This window comes from Bombina bombina, chromosome 7, assembly GCF_027579735.1.
Source record: "Bombina bombina isolate aBomBom1 chromosome 7, aBomBom1.pri, whole genome shotgun sequence".
Lineage (NCBI taxonomy): Eukaryota > Metazoa > Chordata > Amphibia > Anura > Bombinatoridae > Bombina > Bombina bombina.
The window spans coordinates 608,674,085-608,698,902 of record NC_069505.1 but is presented as its reverse complement, the minus strand read 5'-3'; the positions used below and the strand labels follow the sequence as shown (position 1 = coordinate 608,698,902).

General features: G+C 40.9%; 1 protein-coding gene across 1 annotated transcript in view; it reads left to right on the top strand.

Moving 5' to 3' along the window:
• Positions 1–23,618, top strand: part of LOC128636686 (olfactory receptor 1496-like) — a 57,767-nt gene extending 34,149 nt beyond the window's left edge. Inside the window, exon 2 of the mRNA XM_053689673.1 lies at positions 22,669–23,618. Within this exon, the coding sequence (XP_053545648.1) occupies positions 22,669–23,618 (950 nt within the window). The remainder of the gene's footprint in view (positions 1–22,668) is intronic.
• Positions 23,619–24,818: the final 1,200 nt, after the last annotated feature.

Genomic DNA, 24,818 nt, shown 5'->3' with positions numbered 1-24,818 from the left:
AAGTTTGTCTGCCCTATGAGGCGCTGTCTTTTTTTGTCTACTTCACAGCTATACTGAAGGATCACTCAGTCACAAGACCAGCAGCCTTACACTTTCAACATCTTTAACGTCTCACCAGAGTCTATATTTGAACTGTTATCATCAAGGTTTTTCAATATTGTTTGCAACTTTTCTATGTTTTTTGCACTTTGCACCAGATACGTGTTTTTATTTAAAACAGGATTTCAATTTGTTTTTTTAATATTTTCAAGTAAACATACTTTTTTCAGTTCTTTACTTGTTTTTCACATTTCACTACCAATTAATTTTTTGTTCTATTTTTTGTTCGATTTTATCAATATAATACACAGCCATATTTGATGGTTATTGGTTTTGTAGCTGGCGCATACTAATACTATATATCCTTATTATAGTATTTTTTACAAAAAAATAAACATGCTCACAGGTAGACAATCCAATTTTTCTGGATTTTAACAAGACAATCTTAAGGATTGAAATGGAGCCCTGTCTTAGTAATGATTGCTTACTAAATGTTTAAAAAAAGAAGACTATGACCTCTATTTATCAAAGGTCTTGCGGACCTGATCCGACAGTGCGGATCAGGTCCGAAAGACTTCGCTAAATGCGGAGAGCAATACACTCTCCACATTTAACATTGCACCAGCAGCTCATAAGATCTGCTGGAGCAACGCCGCCCCTGCTGACTAGCGGCCAATCAGCCGCCAGCAGGGAGATGTCATTCAACCCAATTGTACTCGATCGGGTTGAATTGCGGCGATGTCTGTCCGGCTGCTCAGAGCAGACGGACAGGTTATGGAGCAGCGGTCTTTGTGACCGCTGCTTCATAACTGCTGTTTCTGGCGAGTCTGCAGGCTCACCAGAAACACGGGGCATCCATTCGGAGCTTGATAGATATGCCCCCATGTATTTTTTTTATTATTGGGTTTACGATTATGTGTCGCACTTTACAACCTAATTAATGTCATACTTGTAAGTCCGGTGTCCCAATTACACAAACCCAAAGAACAAGTAACGGTGTTGAACAAGCAAATTCATATAAAACAAATGTTAAAAATACACCCTTTATAACATATTCACCAAAGAGACTGTACGAGCAGAGACATCAAATACAGTTAAGTTGGTTAACAATCCATTAAAAACATTATATACTTTTTTTCAACAGAAAATCACCAATTAAAGTCTATGGGGATTTTTGTAGATAAATAATTTGATGTTTTTCTAAAGTATTGTGACCAACCCCATCATGAGCTACTTCACAACGGCAAGTGCATCTTTTTAAATTACATAGCTTTAGTTTGGGTTTAGGTGAAATAACCAAACCAAAATCACAAGAAGAGAACTGTCCTGCTGTATATCATTCCGACCCCATCTATAAGGACAGAACAGCCACAAAATACCAGATAATTCTCCTCTGATCAAAGGATCTGTACAGCTATCCCAAGACATACTTTTTTGACTATTTGGGCCTAGCTAGTGTAAGTGTAACTACAGTATATTCCTCTACTCACAGTTGGCAAAAGGTCCATGTTTGGTTGCCCTATCACCATTTAGGAAAGCCATATCCCCAAGGCTATTTTTTTTTAATAATGTAGACTGTAGAGAGAAGCCCTCACCTAGTGATGGACAATGCTTAAAGGGACACTGAACCAATTTTTTTTCTTTCATGATTGAGATAGAGCATGCAATTTTAAGCAACTTTCTAATCTACTTCTATTATCAATTTTTTTGGTTCTCTTGCTATCTTTATTTGAAAAAGAAGGCATCTAAGCTAAGGAGCCAGCAAATTTTTGGTTCAGACCATGGACAGCATTTGTTTATTGGTGCTGCCCAATCAGCAGCAACGACAACTCAGTTTGTTTACCAAAAACAGGTCGGCATCTAAACTTACATTCTTGCTTTTCAAATAAACATACCAAGAGAATGAAGAAAATTTGATAATAGGAGTTAATTAGAAAGTTGCTTAAAATTGTATGCTTTATCTGAATCACAAAAGAAAAACATGTGGGTGATTCTTTAATAGCCCTCCCTATGGGACATTACCAAACCATGGTACAGCCTTTTTTGTCCATAACGTGCCTTTCACAGAAAATAACTTTTTCTGTTGTATAGCATTCTGACCCCTACCCATAAGGACAGTATAGCCACAAAATACCAGGCAATTCTCCTGAAGAAAGGATATGTAGGGTTAACCACAGACATATGTTTCAGCCTATTTGGGCCTTGTCAGTGGCAGTGCAGTTACATCTTTCTAGGCACAGCGGGCAAGGGATCCACGTCTATAGAAAGAAACCCTCAACTAGGGATAGACAGTGCTCAGTAGTCCGTCCTATGGTTTAGTACCTTGCCAGGGTATACTGCCTTTTATTGCCTATGATGTGCATTTCCCAGAAGAGAACTTTCCTTCAATATATCAGTCTGACTCAATACAAAAGGACAGTAAATCCATGGAATAACAGGCAATTATTCTATGAACAAAGGACTTTTACAACTAACACCAGACAAATGTTTCAGCCTATTTGGGCAATGTTGTGCTTAATTGTTGTAATATACTATGAATTTAATGCCCCTTTAACTTATTGATATTTTTAAGATGCTGGTGATCTAGGGAGGACATTGCCAAAAAGAATGAATCTCAGGGTGATTTGTATTTCCAAAGATATCTCTGTACATAGATTTTTCTAGTGTAAAAAATATGAAAGCTCCTTTGGGATCTATTCCTAATGGTATCAGAAAGCATTTATATAGCTCCTATATATCTAACAAACATATCACACTTCGAAGAAAGGACATGTCTGACCCACTTGGTAAGGATCCAAGCTCATTAGAGTGTTATAATTTAGCTAACAAATGTGAGAAAATTAGGAACAATAATTATCTTTAATGCATTGTTGTAATGTAATTTTAGAAAATAGATCACAATAAAAGTTGTGTATATGCAATGTGTATTGGATCAATGCTGTAACTTGCTATTAACTGTCTCTTTGTAGATAAAAATAGATAGACAGACATATAGATAGATGATAGATAGATGATAGATAATAGATAGATAGATAGATAGATAGATAGATCTTTCTTTCTCTCAGTCTATAAATATAATTTTTTATCTATCTATCTATCTATCTATCTATCATTCTATCTGTCTATCTATCTATCTATCTATCTATCTATCTATCTATCTATCTATCTATCTACTATCAATTTATATATTTATCGATCTATCATCTATCTATTTTATCTATCTATCAATTTATCATAAATGTATATTCTCACTCAAATTCAAAAAGGAACATAAAATACAAGTTTGGTATCAAAACACAACAAGACAAATCACTGTATCATCTTACATGTATAATAAAAATACCCTCAACCACAATAAATAAATACATAAATACATAAATAAATAAATAAATAAATACATAAATAAATACATAAATAAATACATAAATAAATAAATACATAAATAAATAAATACATAAATAAATACATATTTACTGACTGGGTTTGCTTTGATCAAAGTAATATTTTTATCTCCTCAGATATCTGGAAGGTTTAATATTTCTGAAGGAAATCACATATATAAAAAGACGGAATGGATGAATGGATAAATGTACATATTTTTTTTTTCTTTTAATTTATTTATTAACAAATGATACATTAAAAAAAAAAGATGACATATAATAAAAGTTCATTTACAACACTTTAGATATTCCATTTATATGAATTCGGAGGATATATATTAGAATCCTTCACACCCTTCACATTTACATAAAAGGGAAAAGGGTATAAACTATCAAGGAATTTAACTATCCCTTCTTACTATCCTTAAAACAATGGTTAGATTATATCTCATTATATATACTAATTGATTGTTATTATAACTTTATATATCAATTTTTGCGTTTCCTGATTAAAAGTCTTTATATATTGTTCCCATTTATTTATAAATACTATTTTTCTCCCCTTAATGTCTTCAATGGCATCATATTTTTCTATTATTAGTTGTTGCCAGAGTTTTTTCTTTAAATTACTAATAGATGGATACTTTCTCTCTATCCATAATTTTGTAATTGTCTTCCTAGCTAATATTATTACCATAGCAATAAATAATTTGAATTGCATAGCTTTTTGATTAGGGTTTTGAAGAAAGAAAATTGTTTGTTTATCGATTTTAATGTTTACTCCAATTATGTTCGATATCCAATATGCTACCTGAGACCAAAATTGGGAAATCCTTGGGCATTCCCAAAAATAATGCAGCAAATCTGGGGATGGATATGGACATTTAGGGCAAGATGGAGGCTCTCCTTTTATCCATTTAGATCTTTTAGTTGATGTTACATAGTCATTGTGTAAAATTCTATACTGTGATTCTCTCAAATCACATGCGTATGTTGTTTGCTTAGCTATTTTCACGCTACAGTATAGTTGCTCTTTTGTATTTTCTATGCCTATTAACTGGTTACATTTTCTGACCATTTTGGTACTATTTCTCTCCACTAGGGTATCAATTATTTTAGTGTATATATTGGTTAGTTTGTGATTGCCTTTTTCATAAGTCTCACAAAGTTCCATTATTTGGTTTTTAACCCATTTACTTTTGGAATCTCGTAAAACTTTCTTTAGATATGATTCAATCTGAAAATAATGAATGTAATTATCAATTTTAGCTTTATATTTATCATATATTTCTAGAGGCGAGTTGATCTCATTACTATTATTATGGAATAAATCTCCTATCTTATTAATTCCATATTTGCCCCATATACAAAATGGGTAATTATTACCCATTTGGAATTTAGGATTGCCTGTAATAGGGATATATTGTGAACATTTATAATTTATCCCTAAAGTTCTATTTATAAGTTTCCATATTGCCAAAGAGTCATGAAATACTATATGATTTCTGATATCCTTAGGAATCTCAGTAGTCTCTGCATGAGGTAAGTATGCTATAGATAGGGGTTTAATCAGTTCTTGCTCTATTTCCATATTAACATATTTCTCTATCCCTGTTATCCATTCATTACTATATCTAGCTAATGCCACCCAATTGTAATATTTTATATTTGGGAGCCCCCAACCAAGTTTTTTTTACAGGCATTTGTAACTTAGAAATACTGATTCTTGATTTATTTCCTTTCCATATAAAGCCCCTTATTACATTATCAATCAATTCAAGATCTTTTACCGGGATTCTTAATGGAAGCATATGAATAGGATATATTAACTTTGGTAGAATAGACATTTTAATTTCATGGATTCTACCTGTCAGGTTTAAGTTTAAATGTTGCCATATTTTAAGATCTTTTATGATATTTCTAATTATCGGTGAAAAATTAAGTTCATATAGTTTGTTAGGGTCATTAGTTATTATTACCCCCAGATATTTCATAGACTCTGTTACTTCTTCAAATACATATTTTTTATTTCTTGATTTTTTATAAAGCCATAAGATCTGTGATTTCTTCATATTTATCTTATAACCTGAATTGTATCCAAATAAAGAAATACTTTCTATAATCTGGTCTACATAAACTTCTGGATCCAATACATATAAGAGTAGGTCATTTAAAAAGATGTATAAGTGGCTCGAGGGCTATATTAAATAACAGCGGCGATAGGGGGCATCCCTGGCGTGTACCTCTGTATAACTGAATAGGAGTAGATGTCATTCCGTTAATACATATATATGCGTCTGTTGGCGTATATATTGTTTTAATATATTAGAGAAATTGACCTTTGATATTTCCCATTTCCATGTTATAGAAAAAATTATCCCATTCTATTCTGTCGAAGGCCTTCTCAGCATCTAACGACAGTAAGAAGGCCTCCGACAGATCAGTCTGGTCATCCCTTTTCCAATATTTCTGAATAGTATATAAAATATTTCTTATATGTCTAACTGATGTTCTCCCAGTCATAAAGCCTGCCTGCTCCTCTGATATAATAGAGGGTAAGATTGTATTGAGTCTGTTTGCCAAGATTTTCATCAATATTTTATAGTCCACATTTGTTAGTGAGATTGGTCTATACGATTGAGTCTCTAACTGGTTTTTACCAGGCTTAGGAATAACTATCATATTGACTATTTTGAAAGTAGAGGATAATCTTTCTTTCCCCTCATATATTGCTCTGTAGCATTGGTACAATGGATTAACCACTTTAGATATTAGTGCTTTATAAAATTCGGCTGGTAATCCATCCGGGCCTGATGCTTTAGATAATGATAGATTGTGTATTACTTTCTCGATTTCTTTTTCTGTTATACTTTCGTTCAGTATCCTATTTTGATCTTCACTAATTTGTGGTAGATTAATCTGGTTCCATAATTCTTGTTGTTTAGGATTGTTGTTTCCTTGGGATTTATATAATCTTTGATAATATTTCTTAAAACATTCAATAATGTTCCCTGTATCCTGATATATATGATCTCTATCCTTTATTGCGGCTATAAAAAAAATTTATTTTTATTTTTACTGAATTTTTGGTTCAGACCATGGACAGCACTTGTTTATTGGTGCTGTCCAATCAGCAGCAACGACAACCCAGTTTGTTTACCAAAAACAGGTCAGCATCTAAAATTACATTCTTGCTTTTCAAATAAACATACCAAGAGAATGAAGAAAATTTGATAATAGGAGTTAATTAGAAAGTTGCTTAAAATTGTATGCTCTATCTGAATCACAAAAGAAAAACATTTGGGTGTTTCTTTAATAGCCCTCCCTATGGGACATTACCAAACCATGGTACAGCCTTTTTTGCCCATAACGTGCCTTTCACAGAAAATAACTTTTTCTGTTGCATAGCATTCTGACCCCTATCCATAAGGACAGTATAGCCACAAAATACCAGACAATGCTCCCAAAGAAAGGATATGTAGGGTTAACCACAGACATATGTTTCAGCCTAAATAAAAAGAGAGAAGCGCTCAACCTGGAAACGAACAATAGCATAATAGCTTGTTCTATGGCTAGTTACCACCCAAGAAGCAGCCTCTTTTTGCTCAACAAGTGCCTTTCACAGAGAAAAACTTTCCTGAAGCATATCAGTCTGATCCTGACTTCACAGTACAGTCCAGCCCCGAAATACCAGGCAATCCTTCTCTGAACGAGAGAAACAGCAAAACCCCAGACGTACGTTTCGGCCTATTGTGGGCCTCGTCAGTGAGGTGCAGCCATATCCCTCTAGGCACACTGAGCAACGGGTCCACGTCTGGATTCCCGCATCACACTTAGGGAGACTTCCCAAAATGTCATAATTTGCATAAATAAAAAGAGAGAAGCGCTCAACCTGGAAACGAACAATAGCATAATAGCTTGTTCTATGGCTAGTTACCACCCAAGAAGCAGCCTCTTTTTGCTCAACAAGTGCCTTTCACAGAGAAAAACTTTCCTGAAGCATATCAGTCTGATCCTGACTTCACAGTACAGTCCAGCCCCGAAATACCAGGCAATCCTTCTCTGAACGAGAGAAACAGCAAAACCCCAGACGTACGTTTCGGCCTATTGTGGGCCTCGTCAGTGAGGTGCAGCCATATCCCTCTAGGCACACTGAGCAACGGGTCCACGTCTGGATTCCCGCATCACACTTAGGGAGACTTCCCAAAATGTCATAATTTGCATAAATAAAAAGAGAGAAGCGCTCAACCTGGAAACGAACAATAGCATAATAGCTTGTTCTATGGCTAGTTACCACCCAAGAAGCAGCCTCTTTTTGCTCAACAAGTGCCTTTCACAGAGAAAAACTTTCCTGAAGCATATCAGTCTGATCCTGACTTCACAGTACAGTCCAGCCCCGAAATACCAGGCAATCCTTCTCTGAACGAGAGAAACAGCAAAACCCCAGACGTACGTTTCGGCCTATTGTGGGCCTCGTCAGTGAGGTGCAGCCATATCCCTCTAGGCACACTGAGCAACGGGTCCACGTCTGGATTCCCGCATCACACTTAGGGAGACTTCCCAAAATGTCATAATTTGCATAAATAAAAAGAGAGAAGCGCTCAACCTGGAAACGAACAATAGCATAATAGCTTGTTCTATGGCTAGTTACCACCCAAGAAGCAGCCTCTTTTTGCTCAACAAGTGCCTTTCACAGAGAAAAACTTTCCTGAAGCATATCAGTCTGATCCTGACTTCACAGTACAGTCCAGCCCCGAAATACCAGGCAATCCTTCTCTGAACGAGAGAAACAGCAAAACCCCAGACGTACGTTTCGGCCTATTGTGGGCCTCGTCAGTGAGGTGCAGCCATATCCCTCTAGGCACACTGAGCAACGGGTCCACGTCTGGATTCCCGCATCACACTTAGGGAGACTTCCCAAAATGTCATAATTTGCATAAATAAAAAGAGAGAAGCGCTCAACCTGGAAACGAACAATAGCATAATAGCTTGTTCTATGGCTAGTTACCACCCAAGAAGCAGCCTCTTTTTGCTCAACAAGTGCCTTTCACAGAGAAAAACTTTCCTGAAGCATATCAGTCTGATCCTGACTTCACAGTACAGTCCAGCCCCGAAATACCAGGCAATCCTTCTCTGAACGAGAGAAACAGCAAAACCCCAGACGTACGTTTCGGCCTATTGTGGGCCTCGTCAGTGAGGTGCAGCCATATCCCTCTAGGCACACTGAGCAACGGGTCCACGTCTGGATTCCCGCATCACACTTAGGGAGACTTCCCAAAATGTCATAATTTGCATAAATAAAAAGAGAGAAGCGCTCAACCTGGAAACGAACAATAGCATAATAGCTTGTTCTATGGCTAGTTACCACCCAAGAAGCAGCCTCTTTTTGCTCAACAAGTGCCTTTCACAGAGAAAAACTTTCCTGAAGCATATCAGTCTGATCCTGACTTCACAGTACAGTCCAGCCCCGAAATACCAGGCAATCCTTCTCTGAACGAGAGAAACAGCAAAACCCCAGACGTACGTTTCGGCCTATTGTGGGCCTCGTCAGTGAGGTGCAGCCATATCCCTCTAGGCACACTGAGCAACGGGTCCACGTCTGGATTCCCGCATCACACTTAGGGAGACTTCCCAAAATGTCATAATTTGCATAAATAAAAAGAGAGAAGCGCTCAACCTGGAAACGAACAATAGCATAATAGCTTGTTCTATGGCTAGTTACCACCCAAGAAGCAGCCTCTTTTTGCTCAACAAGTGCCTTTCACAGAGAAAAACTTTCCTGAAGCATATCAGTCTGATCCTGACTTCACAGTACAGTCCAGCCCCGAAATACCAGGCAATCCTTCTCTGAACGAGAGAAACAGCAAAACCCCAGACGTACGTTTCGGCCTATTGTGGGCCTCGTCAGTGAGGTGCAGCCATATCCCTCTAGGCACACTGAGCAACGGGTCCACGTCTGGATTCCCGCATCACACTTAGGGAGACTTCCCAAAATGTCATAATTTGCATAAATAAAAAGAGAGAAGCGCTCAACCTGGAAACGAACAATAGCATAATAGCTTGTTCTATGGCTAGTTACCACCCAAGAAGCAGCCTCTTTTTGCTCAACAAGTGCCTTTCACAGAGAAAAACTATCCTGAAGCATATCAGTCTGATCCTGACTTCACAGTACAGTCCAGCCCCGAAATACCAGGCAATCCTTCTCTGAACGAGAGAAACAGCAAAACCCCAGACGTACGTTTCGGCCTATTGTGGGCCTCGTCAGTGAGGTGCAGCCATATCCCTCTAGGCACACTGAGCAACGGGTCCACGTCTGGATTCCCGCATCACACTTAGGGAGACTTCCCAAAATGTCATAATTTGCATAAATAAAAAGAGAGAAGCGCTCAACCTGGAAACGAACAATAGCATAATAGCTTGTTCTATGGCTAGTTACCACCCAAGAAGCAGCCTCTTTTTGCTCAACAAGTGCCTTTCACAGAGAAAAACTTTCCTGAAGCATATCAGTCTGATCCTGACTTCACAGTACAGTCCAGCCCCGAAATACCAGGCAATCCTTCTCTGAACGAGAGAAACAGCAAAACCCCAGACGTACGTTTCGGCCTATTGTGGGCCTCGTCAGTGAGGTGCAGCCATATCCCTCTAGGCACACTGAGCAACGGGTCCACGTCTGGATTCCCGCATCACACTTAGGGAGACTTCCCAAAATGTCATAATTTGCATAAATAAAAAGAGAGAAGCGCTCAACCTGGAAACGAACAATAGCATAATAGCTTGTTCTATGGCTAGTTACCACCCAAGAAGCAGCCTCTTTTTGCTCAACAAGTGCCTTTCACAGAGAAAAACTTTCCTGAAGCATATCAGTCTGATCCTGACTTCACAGTACAGTCCAGCCCCGAAATACCAGGCAATCCTTCTCTGAACGAGAGAAACAGCAAAACCCCAGACGTACGTTTCGGCCTATTGTGGGCCTCGTCAGTGAGGTGCAGCCATATCCCTCTAGGCACACTGAGCAACGGGTCCACGTCTGGATTCCCGCATCACACTTAGGGAGACTTCCCAAAATGTCATAATTTGCATAAATAAAAAGAGAGAAGCGCTCAACCTGGAAACGAACAATAGCATAATAGCTTGTTCTATGGCTAGTTACCACCCAAGAAGCAGCCTCTTTCTGCTCAACAATTGCCTTTCACAGAGAAAAACTTTCCTGAAGCATATCAGTCTGATCCTGACTTCACAGTACAGTCCAGCCCCGAAATACCAGGCAATCCTTCTCTGAACGAGAGAAACAGCAAAAAGCCAGACGTACGTTTCGGCCTATTGTGGGCCTCGTCAGTGAGGTGCAGCCATATCCCTCTAGGCACACTGAGCAACGGGTCCACGTCTGGATTCCCGCATCACACTTAGGGAGACTTCCCAAAATGTCATAATTTGCATAAATAAAAAGAGAGAAGCGCTCAACCTGGAAACGAACAATAGCATAATAGCTTGTTCTATGGCTAGTTACCACCCAAGAAGCAGCCTCTTTTTGCTCAACAAGTGCCTTTCACAGAGAAAAACTTTCCTGAAGCATATCAGTCTGATCCTGACTTCACAGTACAGTCCAGCCCCGAAATACCAGGCAATCCTTCTCTGAACGAGAGAAACAGCAAAACCCCAGACGTACGTTTCGGCCTATTGTGGGCCTCGTCAGTGAGGTGCAGCCATATCCCTCTAGGCACACTGAGCAACGGGTCCACGTCTGGATTCCCGCATCACACTTAGGGAGACTTCCCAAAATGTCATAATTTGCATAAATAAAAAGAGAGAAGCGCTCAACCTGGAAACGAACAATAGCATAATAGCTTGTTCTATGGCTAGTTACCACCCAAGAAGCAGCCTCTTTTTGCTCAACAAGTGCCTTTCACAGAGAAAAACTTTCCTGAAGCATATCAGTCTGATCCTGACTTCACAGTACAGTCCAGCCCCGAAATACCAGGCAATCCTTCTCTGAACGAGAGAAACAGCAAAACCCCAGACGTACGTTTCGGCCTATTGTGGGCCTCGTCAGTGAGGTGCAGCCATATCCCTCTAGGCACACTGAGCAACGGGTCCACGTCTGGATTCCCGCATCACACTTAGGGAGACTTCCCAAAATGTCATAATTTGCATAAATAAAAAGAGAGAAGCGCTCAACCTGGAAACGAACAATAGCATAATAGCTTGTTCTATGGCTAGTTACCACCCAAGAAGCAGCCTCTTTTTGCTCAACAAGTGCCTTTCACAGAGAAAAACTTTCCTGAAGCATATCAGTCTGATCCTGACTTCACAGTACAGTCCAGCCCCGAAATACCAGGCAATCCTTCTCTGAACGAGAGAAACAGCAAAACCCCAGACGTACGTTTCGGCCTATTGTGGGCCTCGTCAGTGAGGTGCAGCCATATCCCTCTAGGCACACTGAGCAACGGGTCCACGTCTGGATTCCCGCATCACACTTAGGGAGACTTCCCAAAATGTCATAATTTGCATAAATAAAAAGAGAGAAGCGCTCAACCTGGAAACGAACAATAGCATAATAGCTTGTTCTATGGCTAGTTACCACCCAAGAAGCAGCCTCTTTTTGCTCAACAAGTGCCTTTCACAGAGAAAAACTTTCCTGAAGCATATCAGTCTGATCCTGACTTCACAGTACAGTCCAGCCCCGAAATACCAGGCAATCCTTCTCTGAACGAGAGAAACAGCAAAACCCCAGACGTACGTTTCGGCCTATTGTGGGCCTCGTCAGTGAGGTGCAGCCATATCCCTCTAGGCACACTGAGCAACGGGTCCACGTCTGGATTCCCGCATCACACTTAGGGAGACTTCCCAAAATGTCATAATTTGCATAAATAAAAAGAGAGAAGCGCTCAACCTGGAAACGAACAATAGCATAATAGCTTGTTCTATGGCTAGTTACCACCCAAGAAGCAGCCTCTTTTTGCTCAACAAGTGCCTTTCACAGAGAAAAACTTTCCTGAAGCATATCAGTCTGATCCTGACTTCACAGTACAGTCCAGCCCCGAAATACCAGGCAATCCTTCTCTGAACGAGAGAAACAGCAAAACCCCAGACGTACGTTTCGGCCTATTGTGGGCCTCGTCAGTGAGGTGCAGCCATATCCCTCTAGGCACACTGAGCAACGGGTCCACGTCTGGATTCCCGCATCACACTTAGGGAGACTTCCCAAAATGTCATAATTTGCATAAATAAAAAGAGAGAAGCGCTCAACCTGGAAACGAACAATAGCATAATAGCTTGTTCTATGGCTAGTTACCACCCAAGAAGCAGCCTCTTTTTGCTCAACAAGTGCCTTTCACAGAGAAAAACTTTCCTGAAGCATATCAGTCTGATCCTGACTTCACAGTACAGTCCAGCCCCGAAATACCAGGCAATCCTTCTCTGAACGAGAGAAACAGCAAAACCCCAGACGTACGTTTCGGCCTATTGTGGGCCTCGTCAGTGAGGTGCAGCCATATCCCTCTAGGCACACTGAGCAACGGGTCCACGTCTGGATTCCCGCATCACACTTAGGGAGACTTCCCAAAATGTCATAATTTGCATAAATAAAAAGAGAGAAGCGCTCAACCTGGAAACGAACAATAGCATAATAGCTTGTTCTATGGCTAGTTACCACCCAAGAAGCAGCCTCTTTTTGCTCAACAAGTGCCTTTCACAGAGAAAAACTTTCCTGAAGCATATCAGTCTGATCCTGACTTCACAGTACAGTCCAGCCCCGAAATACCAGGCAATCCTTCTCTGAACGAGAGAAACAGCAAAACCCCAGACGTACGTTTCGGCCTATTGTGGGCCTCGTCAGTGAGGTGCAGCCATATCCCTCTAGGCACACTGAGCAACGGGTCCACGTCTGGATTCCCGCATCACACTTAGGGAGACTTCCCAAAATGTCATAATTTGCATAAATAAAAAGAGAGAAGCGCTCAACCTGGAAACGAACAATAGCATAATAGCTTGTTCTATGGCTAGTTACCACCCAAGAAGCAGCCTCTTTTTGCTCAACAAGTGCCTTTCACAGAGAAAAACTTTCCTGAAGCATATCAGTCTGATCCTGACTTCACAGTACAGTCCAGCCCCGAAATACCAGGCAATCCTTCTCTGAACGAGAGAAACAGCAAAACCCCAGACGTACGTTTCGGCCTATTGTGGGCCTCGTCAGTGAGGTGCAGCCATATCCCTCTAGGCACACTGAGCAACGGGTCCACGTCTGGATTCCCGCATCACACTTAGGGAGACTTCCCAAAATGTCATAATTTGCATAAATAAAAAGAGAGAAGCGCTCAACCTGGAAACGAACAATAGCATAATAGCTTGTTCTATGGCTAGTTACCACCCAAGAAGCAGCCTCTTTTTGCTCAACAAGTGCCTTTCACAGAGAAAAACTTTCCTGAAGCATATCAGTCTGATCCTGACTTCACAGTACAGTCCAGCCCCGAAATACCAGGCAATTCTTCTCTGAACGAGAGAAACAGCAAAACCCCAGACGTACGTTTCGGCCTATTGTGGGCCTCGTCAGTGAGGTGCAGCCATATCCCTCTAGGCACACTGAGCAACGGGTCCACGTCTGGATTCCCGCATCACACTTAGGGAGACTTCCCAAAATGTCATAATTTGCATAAATAAAAAGAGAGAAGCGCTCAACCTGGAAACGAACAATAGCATAATAGCTTGTTCTATGGCTAGTTACCACCCAAGAAGCAGCCTCTTTTTGCTCAACAAGTGCCTTTCACAGAGAAAAACTTTCCTGAAGCATATCAGTCTGATCCTGACTTCACAGTACAGTCCAGCCCCGAAATACCAGGCAATCCTTCTCTGAACGAGAGAAACAGCAAAACCCCAGACGTACGTTTCGGCCTATTGTGGGCCTCGTCAGTGAGGTGCAGCCATATCCCTCTAGGCACACTGAGCAACGGGTCCACGTCTGGATTCCCGCATCACACTTAGGGAGACTTCCCAAAATGTCATAATTTGCATAAATAAAAAGAGAGAAGCGCTCAACCTGGAAACGAACAATAGCATAATAGCTTGTTCTATGGCTAGTTACCACCCAAGAAGCAGCCTCTTTTTGCTCAACAAGTGCCTTTCACAGAGAAAAACTTTCCTGAAGCATATCAGTCTGATCCTGACTTCACAGTACAGTCCAGCCCCGAAATACCAGGCAATCCTTCTCTGAACGAGAGAAACAGCAAAACCCCTGACGTACGTTTCGGCCTATTGTGGGCCTCGTCAGTGAGGTGCAGCCATATCCCTCTAGGCACACTGAGCAACGGGTCCACGTCTGGATTCCCGCATCACACTTAGGGAGACTTCCCAAAATGTCATAATTTGCATAAATAAAAAGAGAGAAGCGCTCAACCTGGAAACGAACAATAGCATAATAGCTTGTTCTATGGCTAGTTACCACCCAAGAAGCAGCCTCTTTTTGCTCAACAAGTGCCTTTCACAGAGAAAAACTTTCCTGAAGCATATCAGTCTGATCCTGACTTCACAGTACAGTCCAGCCCCGAAATACCAGGCAATCCTTCTCTGAACGAGAGAAACAGCAAAACCCCAGACGTACGTTTCGGCCTATTGTGGGCCTCGTCAGTGAGGTGCAGCCATATCCCTCTAGGCACACTGAGCAACGGGTCCACGTCTGGATTCCCGCATCACACTTAGGGAGACTTCCCAAAATGTCATAATTTGCATAAATAAAAAGAGAGAAGCGCTCAACCTGGAAACGAACAATAGCATAATAGCTTGTTCTATGGCTAGTTACCACCCAAGAAGCAGCCTCTTTTTGCTCAACAAGTGCCTTTCACAGAGAAAAACTTTCCTGAAGCATATCAGTCTGATCCTGACTTCACAGTACAGTCCAGCCCCGAAATACCAGGCAATCCTTCTCTGAACGAGAGAAACAGCAAAACCCCAGACGTACGTTTCGGCCTATTGTGGGCCTCGTCAGTGAGGTGCAGCCATATCCCTCTAGGCACACTGAGCAACGGGTCCACGTCTGGATTCCCGCATCACACTTAGGGAGACTTCCCAAAATGTCATAATTTGCATAAATAAAAAGAGAGAAGCGCTCAACCTGGAAACGAACAATAGCATAATAGCTTGTTCTATGGCTAGTTACCACCCAAGAAGCAGCCTCTTTTTGCTCAACAAGTGCCTTTCACAGAGAAAAACTTTCCTGAAGCATATCAGTCTGATCCTGACTTCACAGTACAGTCCAGCCCCGAAATACCAGGCAATCCTTCTCTGAACGAGAGAAACAGCAAAACCCCAGACGTACGTTTCGGCCTATTGTGGGCCTCGTCAGTGAGGTGCAGCCATATCCCTCTAGGCACACTGAGCAACGGGTCCACGTCTGGATTCCCGCATCACACTTAGGGAGACTTCCCAAAATGTCATAATTTGCATAAATAAAAAGAGAGAAGCGCTCAACCTGGAAACGAACAATAGCATAATAGCTTGTTCTATGGCTAGTTACCACCCAAGAAGCAGCCTCTTTTTGCTCAACAAGTGCCTTTCACAGAGAAAAACTTTCCTGAAGCATATCAGTCTGATCCTGACTTCACAGTACAGTCCAGCCCCGAAATACCAGGCAATCCTTCTCTGAACGAGAGAAACAGCAAAACCCCAGACGTACGTTTCGGCCTATTGTGGGCCTCGTCAGTGAGGTGCAGCCATATCCCTCTAGGCACACTGAGCAACGGGTCCACGTCTGGATTCCCGCATCACACTTAGGGAGACTTCCCAAAATGTCATAATTTGCATAAATAAAAAGAGAGAAGCGCTCAACCTGGAAACGAACAATAGCATAATAGCTTGTTCTATGGCTAGTTACCACCCAAGAAGCAGCCTCTTTTTGCTCAACAAGTGCCTTTCACAGAGAAAAACTTTCCTGAAGCATATCAGTCTGATCCTGACTTCACAGTACAGTCCAGCCCCGAAATACCAGGCAATCCTTCTCTGAACGAGAGAAACAGCAAAACCCCAGACGTACGTTTCGGCCTATCGTTCCTGGTAGAGCGCTTCTCTCTTTGTATGCAAATTATTATGACCCTGGGGAAGTCTCCCTATGGGTAATGGGGGAAACCAGACGTGGACTCCTTGCCCAGTGTGCTTAGAGGAATGTGGCTGCACCTCACTGACGAGGCCCATAGGAGGCCGAAACGATCGTCTGGGGTTGTCATGTTCCTTGTTCAGAGAAGAATTGCCTGGTATTTCGGGGCTGGACTGACCTTACTTGGCAGGATCAGACTGATATACTTCAGGAAAGTTTTCTTCTGTGAAAAGCACACTGGTCTAAAAGAGGCTGCTTCCGGGTGGTAAATCGCCATAGAACAAGCCACTGAGCTGTTGTTCGTTCCTGGTAGAGCGCTTCTCTCTTTGTATGCAAATTATTATGACCCTGGGGAAGTCTCCCTATGGGTAATGGGGGAAACCAGACGTGGACTCCTTGCCCAGTGTGCTTAGAGGAATGTGGCTGCACCTCACTGACGAGGCCCATAGGAGGCCGAAACGATCGTCTGGGGTTGTCATGTTCCTTGTTCAGAGAAGAATTGCCTGGTATTTCGGGGCTGGACTGACCTTACTTGGCAGGATCAGACTGACATACTTCAGGAAAGTTTTCTTCTGTGAAAAGCACACTGGTCTAAAAGAGGCTGCTTCCGGGTGGTAAATCGCCATAGAACAAGCCACTGAGCTGTTGTTCGTTCCTGGTAGAGCGCTTCTCTCTTTGTATGCAAATTATTATGACCCTGGGGAAGTCTCCCTATGGGTAATGGGGGAAACCAGACGTGGACTCCTTGCCCAGTGTGCTTAGAGGAATGTGGCTGCACCTCACTGACGAGGCCCATAGGAGGCCGAAACGATCGTCTGGGGTTGTCATGTTCCTTGTTCAGAGAAGAATTGCCTGGTATTTCGGGGCTGGACTGACCTTACTTGGCAGGATCAGACTGATATACTTCAGGAAAGTTTTCTTCTGTGAAAAGCACACTGGTCTAAAAGAGGCTGCTTCCGGGTGGTAAATCGCCATAGAACAAGCCACTGAGCTGTTGTTCGTTCCTGGTAGAGCGCTTCTCTCTTTGTATGCAAATTATTATGACCCTGGGGAAGTCTCCCTATGGGTAATGGGGGAAACCAGACGTGGACTCCTTGCCCAGTGTGCTTAGAGGAATGTGGCTGCACCTCACTGACGAGGCCCATAGGAGGCCGAAACGATCGTCTGGGGTTGTCATGTTCCTTGTTCAGAGAAGAATTGCCTGGTATTTCGGGGCTGGACTGACCTTACTTGGCAGGATCAGACTGATATACTTCAGGAAAGTTTTCTTCTGTGAAAAGCACACTGGTCTAAAAGAGGCTGCTTCCGGGTGGTAAATCGCCATAGAACAAGCCACTGAGCTGTTGTTCGTTCCTGGTAGAGCGCTTCTCTCTTTGTATGCAAATTATTATGACCCTGGGGAAGTCTCCCTATGGGTAATGGGGGAAACCAGACGTGGACTCCTTGCCCAGTGTGCTTAGAGGAATGTGGCTGCACCTCACTGACGAGGCCCATAGGAGGCCGAAACGATCGTCTGGGGTTGTCATGTTCCTTGTTCAGAGAAGAATTGCCTGGTATTTCGGGGCTGGACTGACCTTACTTGGCAGGATCAGACTGATATACTTCAGGAAAGTTTTCTTCTGTGAAAAGCACACTGGTCTAAAAGAGGCTGCTTCCGGGTGGTAAATCGCCATAGAACAAGCCACTGAGCTGTTGTTCGTTCCTGGTAGAGCGCTTCTCTCTTTGTATGCAAATTATTATGACCCTGGGGAAGTCTCCCTATGGGTAATGGGGGAAACCAGACGTGGACTCCTTGCCCAGTGTGCTTAGAGGAATGTGGCTGCACCTCACTGACGAGGCCCATAGGAGGCCGAAACGATCGTCTGGGGTTGTCATGTTCCTTGTTCAGAGAAGAATTGCCTGGTATTTCGGGGCTGGACTGACCTTACTTGGCAGGATCAGACTGATATACTTCAGGAAAGTTTTCTTCTGTGAAAAGCACACTGGTCTAAAAGAGGCTGCTTCCGGGTGGTAAATCGCCATAGAACAAGCCACTGAGCTGTTGTTCGTTCCTGGTAGAGCGCTTCTCTCTTTGTATGCAAATTATTATGACCCTGGGGAAGTCTCCCTATGGGTAATGGGGGAAACCAGACGTGGACTCCTTGCCCAGTGTGCTTAGAGGAATGTGGCTGCACCTCACTGACGAGGCCCATAGGAGGCCGAAACGATCGTCTGGGGTTGTCATGTTCCTTGTTCAGAGAAGAATTGCCTGGTATTTCGGGGCTGGACTGACCTTACTTGGCAGGATCAGACTGATATACTTCAGGAAAGTTTTCTTCTGTGAAAAGCACACTGGTCTAAAAGAGGCTGCTTCCGGGTGGTAAATCGCCATAGAACAAGCCACTGAGCTGTTGTTCGTTCCTGGTAGAGCGCTTCTCTCTTTGTATGCAAATTATTATGACCCTGGGGAAGTCTCCCTATGGGTAATGGGGGAAACCAGACGTGGACTCCTTGCCCAGTGTGCTTAGAGGAATGTGGCTGCACCTCACTGACGAGGCCCATAGGAGGCCGAAACGATCGTCTGGGGTTGTCATGTTCCTTGTTCAGAGAAGAATTGCCTGGTATTTCGGGGCTGGACTGACCTTACTTGGCAGGATCAGACTGATATACTTCAGGAAAGTTTTCTTCTGTGAAAAGCACACTGGTCTAAAAGAGGCTGCTTCCGGGTGGTAAATCGCCATAGAACAAGCCACTGAGCTGTTGTTCGTTCCTGGTAGAGCGCTTCTCTCTTTGTATGCAAATTATTATGACCCTGGGGAAGTCTCCCTATGGGTAATGGGGGAAACCAGACGTGGACTCCTTGCCCAGTGTGCTTAGAGGAATGTGGCTGCACCTCACTGACGAGGCCCATAGGAGGCCGAAACGATCGTCTGGGGTTGTCATGTTCCTTGTTCAGAGAAGAATTGCCTGGTATTTCGGGGCTGGACTGACCTTACTTGGCAGGATCAGACTGATATACTTCAGGAAAGTTTTCTTCTGTGAAAAGCACACTGGTCTAAAAGAGGCTGCTTCCGGGTGGTAAATCGCCATAGAACAAGCCACTGAGCTGTTGTTCGTTCCTGGTAGAGCGCTTCTCTCTTTGTATGCAAATTATTATGACCCTGGGGAAGTCTCCCTATGGGTAATGGGGGAAACCAGACGTGGACTCCTTGCCCAGTGTGCTTAGAGGAATGTGGCTGCACCTCACTGACGAGGCCCATAGGAGGCCGAAACGATCGTCTGGGGTTGTCATGTTCCTTGTTCAGAGAAGAATTGCCTGGTATTTCGGGGCTGGACTGACCTTACTTGGCAGGATCAGACTGATATACTTCAGGAAAGTTTTCTTCTGTGAAAAGCACACTGGTCTAAAAGAGGCTGCTTCCGGGTGGTAAATCGCCATAGAACAAGCCACTGAGCTGTTGTTCGTTCCTGGAAGAGCGCTTCTCTCTTTGTATGCAAATTATTATGACCCTGGGGAAGTCTCCCTATGGGTAATGGGGGAAACCAGACGTGGACTCCTTGCCCAGTGTGCTTAGAGGAATGTGGCTGCACCTCACTGACGAGGCCCATAGGAGGCCGAAACGATCGTCTGGGGTTGTCATGTTCCTTGTTCAGAGAAGAATTGCCTGGTATTTCGGGGCTGGACTGACCTTACTTGGCAGGATCAGACTGATATACTTCAGGAAAGTTTTCTTCTGTGAAAAGCACACTGGTCTAAAAGAGGCTGCTTCCGGGTGGTAAATCGCCATAGAACAAGCCACTGAGCTGTTGTTCGTTCCTGGTAGAGCGCTTCTCTCTTTGTATGCAAATTATTATGACCCTGGGGAAGTCTCCCTATGGGTAATGGGGGAAACCAGACGTGGACTCCTTGCCCAGTGTGCTTAGAGGAATGTGGCTGCACCTCACTGACGAGGCCCATAGGAGGCCGAAACGATCGTCTGGGGTTGTCATGTTCCTTGTTCAGAGAAGAATTGCCTGGTATTTCGGGGCTGGACTGACCTTACTTGGCAGGATCAGACTGATATACTTCAGGAAAGTTTTCTTCTGTGAAAAGCACACTGGTCTAAAAGAGGCTGCTTCCGGGTGGTAAATCGCCATAGAACAAGCCACTGAGCTGTTGTTCGTTCCTGGTAGAGCGCTTCTCTCTTTATATGTTTCAGCCTATTTGGGCCTTGTCAGTGGCAGTGCAGTTACATCTTTCTAGGTACAGTGGGCAAGGGATCCACGTCTATAGAAAGAAACCCTCAACTAGGGATAGACAGTGCTCAGTAGTCCATCCTATGGTTTAGTACCTTGCCAGAGTATACTGCCTTTTATTGCCTATGATGTGCATTTCCCAGAAGAGAACTTTCCTTCAATATATCAGTCTGACTCAATACATAAGGACAGTACATCCATGGAATAACAGGCAATTATTCTATGAACAAAGGACTTTCACAACTAACACCAGACAAATGTTTCAGCCAATTTGGGCAATGTTGTGCTTAATTGTTGTAATATACTATGAATTTAATGCCCCTTTAACTTATTGATATTTTTAAGATGCTGGTGATCTAGGGAGGACATTGCCATAAAGAATGAATCTCAGGGTGATTTGTATTTCCAAAGATATCTCTGTACATAGATTGTTCTAGTGTAAAAAATATGAAAGCTCCTTTGGGATCTATTCCTAATGGTATCAGAAAGCATTTATATAGCTCCTATATATCTAACAAACATATCACACTTCGAAGAAAGGACATGTCTGACCCACTTGGTAAGGATCCAAGCTCATTAGAGTGTTATAATTTAGCTAACAAATGTGAGAAAATTAGGAACAATAATTATCTTTAATGCATTGTTGTAATGTAATTTTAGAAAATAAATCACAATAAAAATTGTGTATATGCAATGTGTATTGAATCAATGCTGTAACTTGCTATTAACTGTCTCTTTGTAGATAAAAATAGATAGACAGACATATAGATAGATGATAGATAGATGATAGATGATAGATGATAGATAGATAGATAGATAGATAGATAGATAGATCTTTCTTTCTCTCAGTCTATAAATATAAATTTTTATCGATCTATCTATCTATCTATCATTCTATCTGTCTATCTATCTATCTATCTATCTACTATCAATTTATATATTTATCGATCTATCATCTATCTATTTTATCTATCTATCAATTTATCATAAATGTATATTCTCACTCAAATTCAAAAAGGAACATAAAATACAAGTTTGGTATCAAAACACAACAAGACAAATCACTGTATCATCTTACATGTATAATAAAAATACCCTCAACCACAATAAATAAATAAATACATAACTAAATAAATACATAAATAAATACATAAATACATACATAAATAAATAAATACATAAATAAATAAATACATAAATAAATACATAAATAAATACATAAATACATAAATACATAAATACATAAATAAATACATACATAAATAAATAAACAAATAAATAAATAAATGAATAAATACATATTTACTGACTGGGTTTGCTTTGATCTTGTGGATTTCAGCCTAAAAGTAATATTTTTATCTCCTCAGATATCTGGAAGGTTTAATATTTCTGAAGGAAATCACATATATAAAAAGACGGAATGGATGGATAGATAAATGTACATATTTTTAATATAAATTATCAAAAATAACAAAAAGAATTGTTTTTGTTCTTGATTATACTGTAGATTTTACATGTAGATTTAAGAAACCTTACAGTTTAATTATATTACAAAATTGACTTTGTTCCATTTGTATACTTTGTTGAAATGCATAACTAGGTAGACTTAGGAGCAGAAATTAATTACTAAAATATAGCTGCCTCTTGTTTGTGCATCTCTCCTAATAGTGCATTACTGCTCTAGCTCTTAATTTATGTATGTGTTTAACTCTTTGCATGGGGTTGAACATGTTATTACATGCAAGCAACAGTCAGTAATAAAATGCTCTAACATATGGCATCATTTTCTTTTTTCCTTACTAGGTCTCTTTAATGGGAATTAAAAAATCTTGAGACATTCCAGTATTATTTTTATTGTTTTATACAACAATGTACCTTTATAATGTAAATAAAGCATTAGATAAATGATTTAATGTTTATTTAATTAGTTTAATTTTGTTTTTCTTTTCAAAGGAAACATATCAAAGGTTATTTTACCAAACAGCTCATTACTGAGAGAATTCCATCTAAAGGCATTTGTGATTTCTGTAAACTGGAATTTTTGTGTTGTCAGTGGTGTTTTACTGATTTATTTGCTGTCTGTTCTTGGGAATCTAATTATCACAGCACTTATTTGTCTGTCCCCTAAGCTGCACACACCAATGTATTTTTTTCTTTGCAGCTTGTCAGTGCAAGACATCATCTACGTATCCACTTTTTTACCAAAGTTATTGGCTATCACAATCACAGGAGACACCAGCATTTCATTTCTTGGTTGTATTACACAGATATATCTACTTGCATTCTGTGTTGGTACTGAATTTTTCCTGCTGACGTCCATGGCGTATGACCGATATGTGGCCATTTGTATTCCTTTGCGATATTCTTTGATCATAAGTAGAAAGTTATGCTCCCTAATGATCTCAGCTTCCTGGGTAGGTGGTTTCCTTAATGCATTGGTGTTTTGTATAATTGTGTCTAATCTATCATTCTGTAACAAACGAGAAATCAACAATTTTTTCTGTGATATAATTATATTTCTGAAGCTATCCTGTAGTGACATTACATATATCTTGACTTTGTATATTCCCATAGAAAGTTTAGTATTTGGTTTATTTCCGTTCAGTCTTATAATGGCCTCCTATATCTGTATCATATCTACTATCCTAAAGATCAGAACATCCTCAGGACGACTCAAGACCTTCTCCAGCTGTTCTTCTCATCTCACGGTTGTCATACTGTTCTGTGGGACATTTCTGGGCTTGAACTTGAAACCTAAGACAGAACACTCTCTGGAAACAGACAAACTGCTTTCTATGTTGTACATTGGTGTAGTTCCCATGGTAAACCCACTAGTATATAGTCTGAGAAATAAGGAGGTTTTAAAATCCATGAAAAGTATTTTGAAAATGATATTAAAGTAATAATTTACCCTCCAGTTTTATGGAAGTATGTTGACATAAAAAAAATACTACAATTGATATTTACTGTTGTATTAAACTATTTATTTGTTTGTATTTACATTTTATTATTTATTTTGAATACTTAGGAGGATGATGATGATAATAATAATAAAAAAAATAATAATAATAAATGGCAACATCTAAAATGACATATTAACAAGGAGGAAATAACATTTGAATCAAGAAGACTAATAAACAGCTGTCTTAAAAATGTACTTGCAAAGGATCTAAGGTTAATTTTTAACAATTATTTTAACTGTATTAGTATCTTGGAATGCTTGAGGTGCCATGCATATATGCATTGGTATGGGAAGACACTTGATAGAGCAAACAAGCACAGAATTGTCATACTCATATCAGAAGTCAACTATGACAAATATGGAAAGATAATATTTTTTCTTCACTTACTATTTCACTTGAAAGCTTTCTAGAGAATAGAGCCCTCTGTAATGTTTCTACCTTGTCTTTATTCATTGTATCACTGTATAGTGTTGTGGAACTGTTTCTGCATTACAAGTTAAAAATAATAAGGAATTTGACTTCTTCACAAACTAAGGACAGATGAGCATGAAAAGAAAATGAACCAATACCAGTGTCCACTGAAGATACATGTCCAATGAAAAGCAGGCAGATCAGTGGCATCACCAGACATTAATAATGAGGGTTGCTTGTTGGTGGCACAGCGACCTATTTTTGTGTGGATCCACAACAGAAAGGCCAGGACAGGGTGCTTTGCAGGTGGGTAGGGGTGTTTTATGGATGTGGCTGGGAAGATGGAGCTGGGAAAGCCATTGGCAAAGTGGTATTGGGAAAAGCAAGGCACAATCACAATTGGGGGCACATTTCCGGCCTTTACCTGGAAACCCAATGAGGCAGATGATGGGTTATACAACTGACAATGTTTTACTGATAATGCCTTGTCCAAACCAATGCTAGATTACAATCAGTCAGCACTGCCTTCTGTATCTATCTATCTATCTATCTATCTATCTATCTATCTATCTATCTATCTATCTATCTATCCAGCGTCCAGAGTATCTTTATTTTATCTCCTAATATTAAAATAATTTATCTATATCTATCTATCTAAGTAAAATCTATTGCAAGAAGTTTGGCTAAAGGTAAGTTATTTGGGGCTAGATTACGAGTGCTGTAACTGTA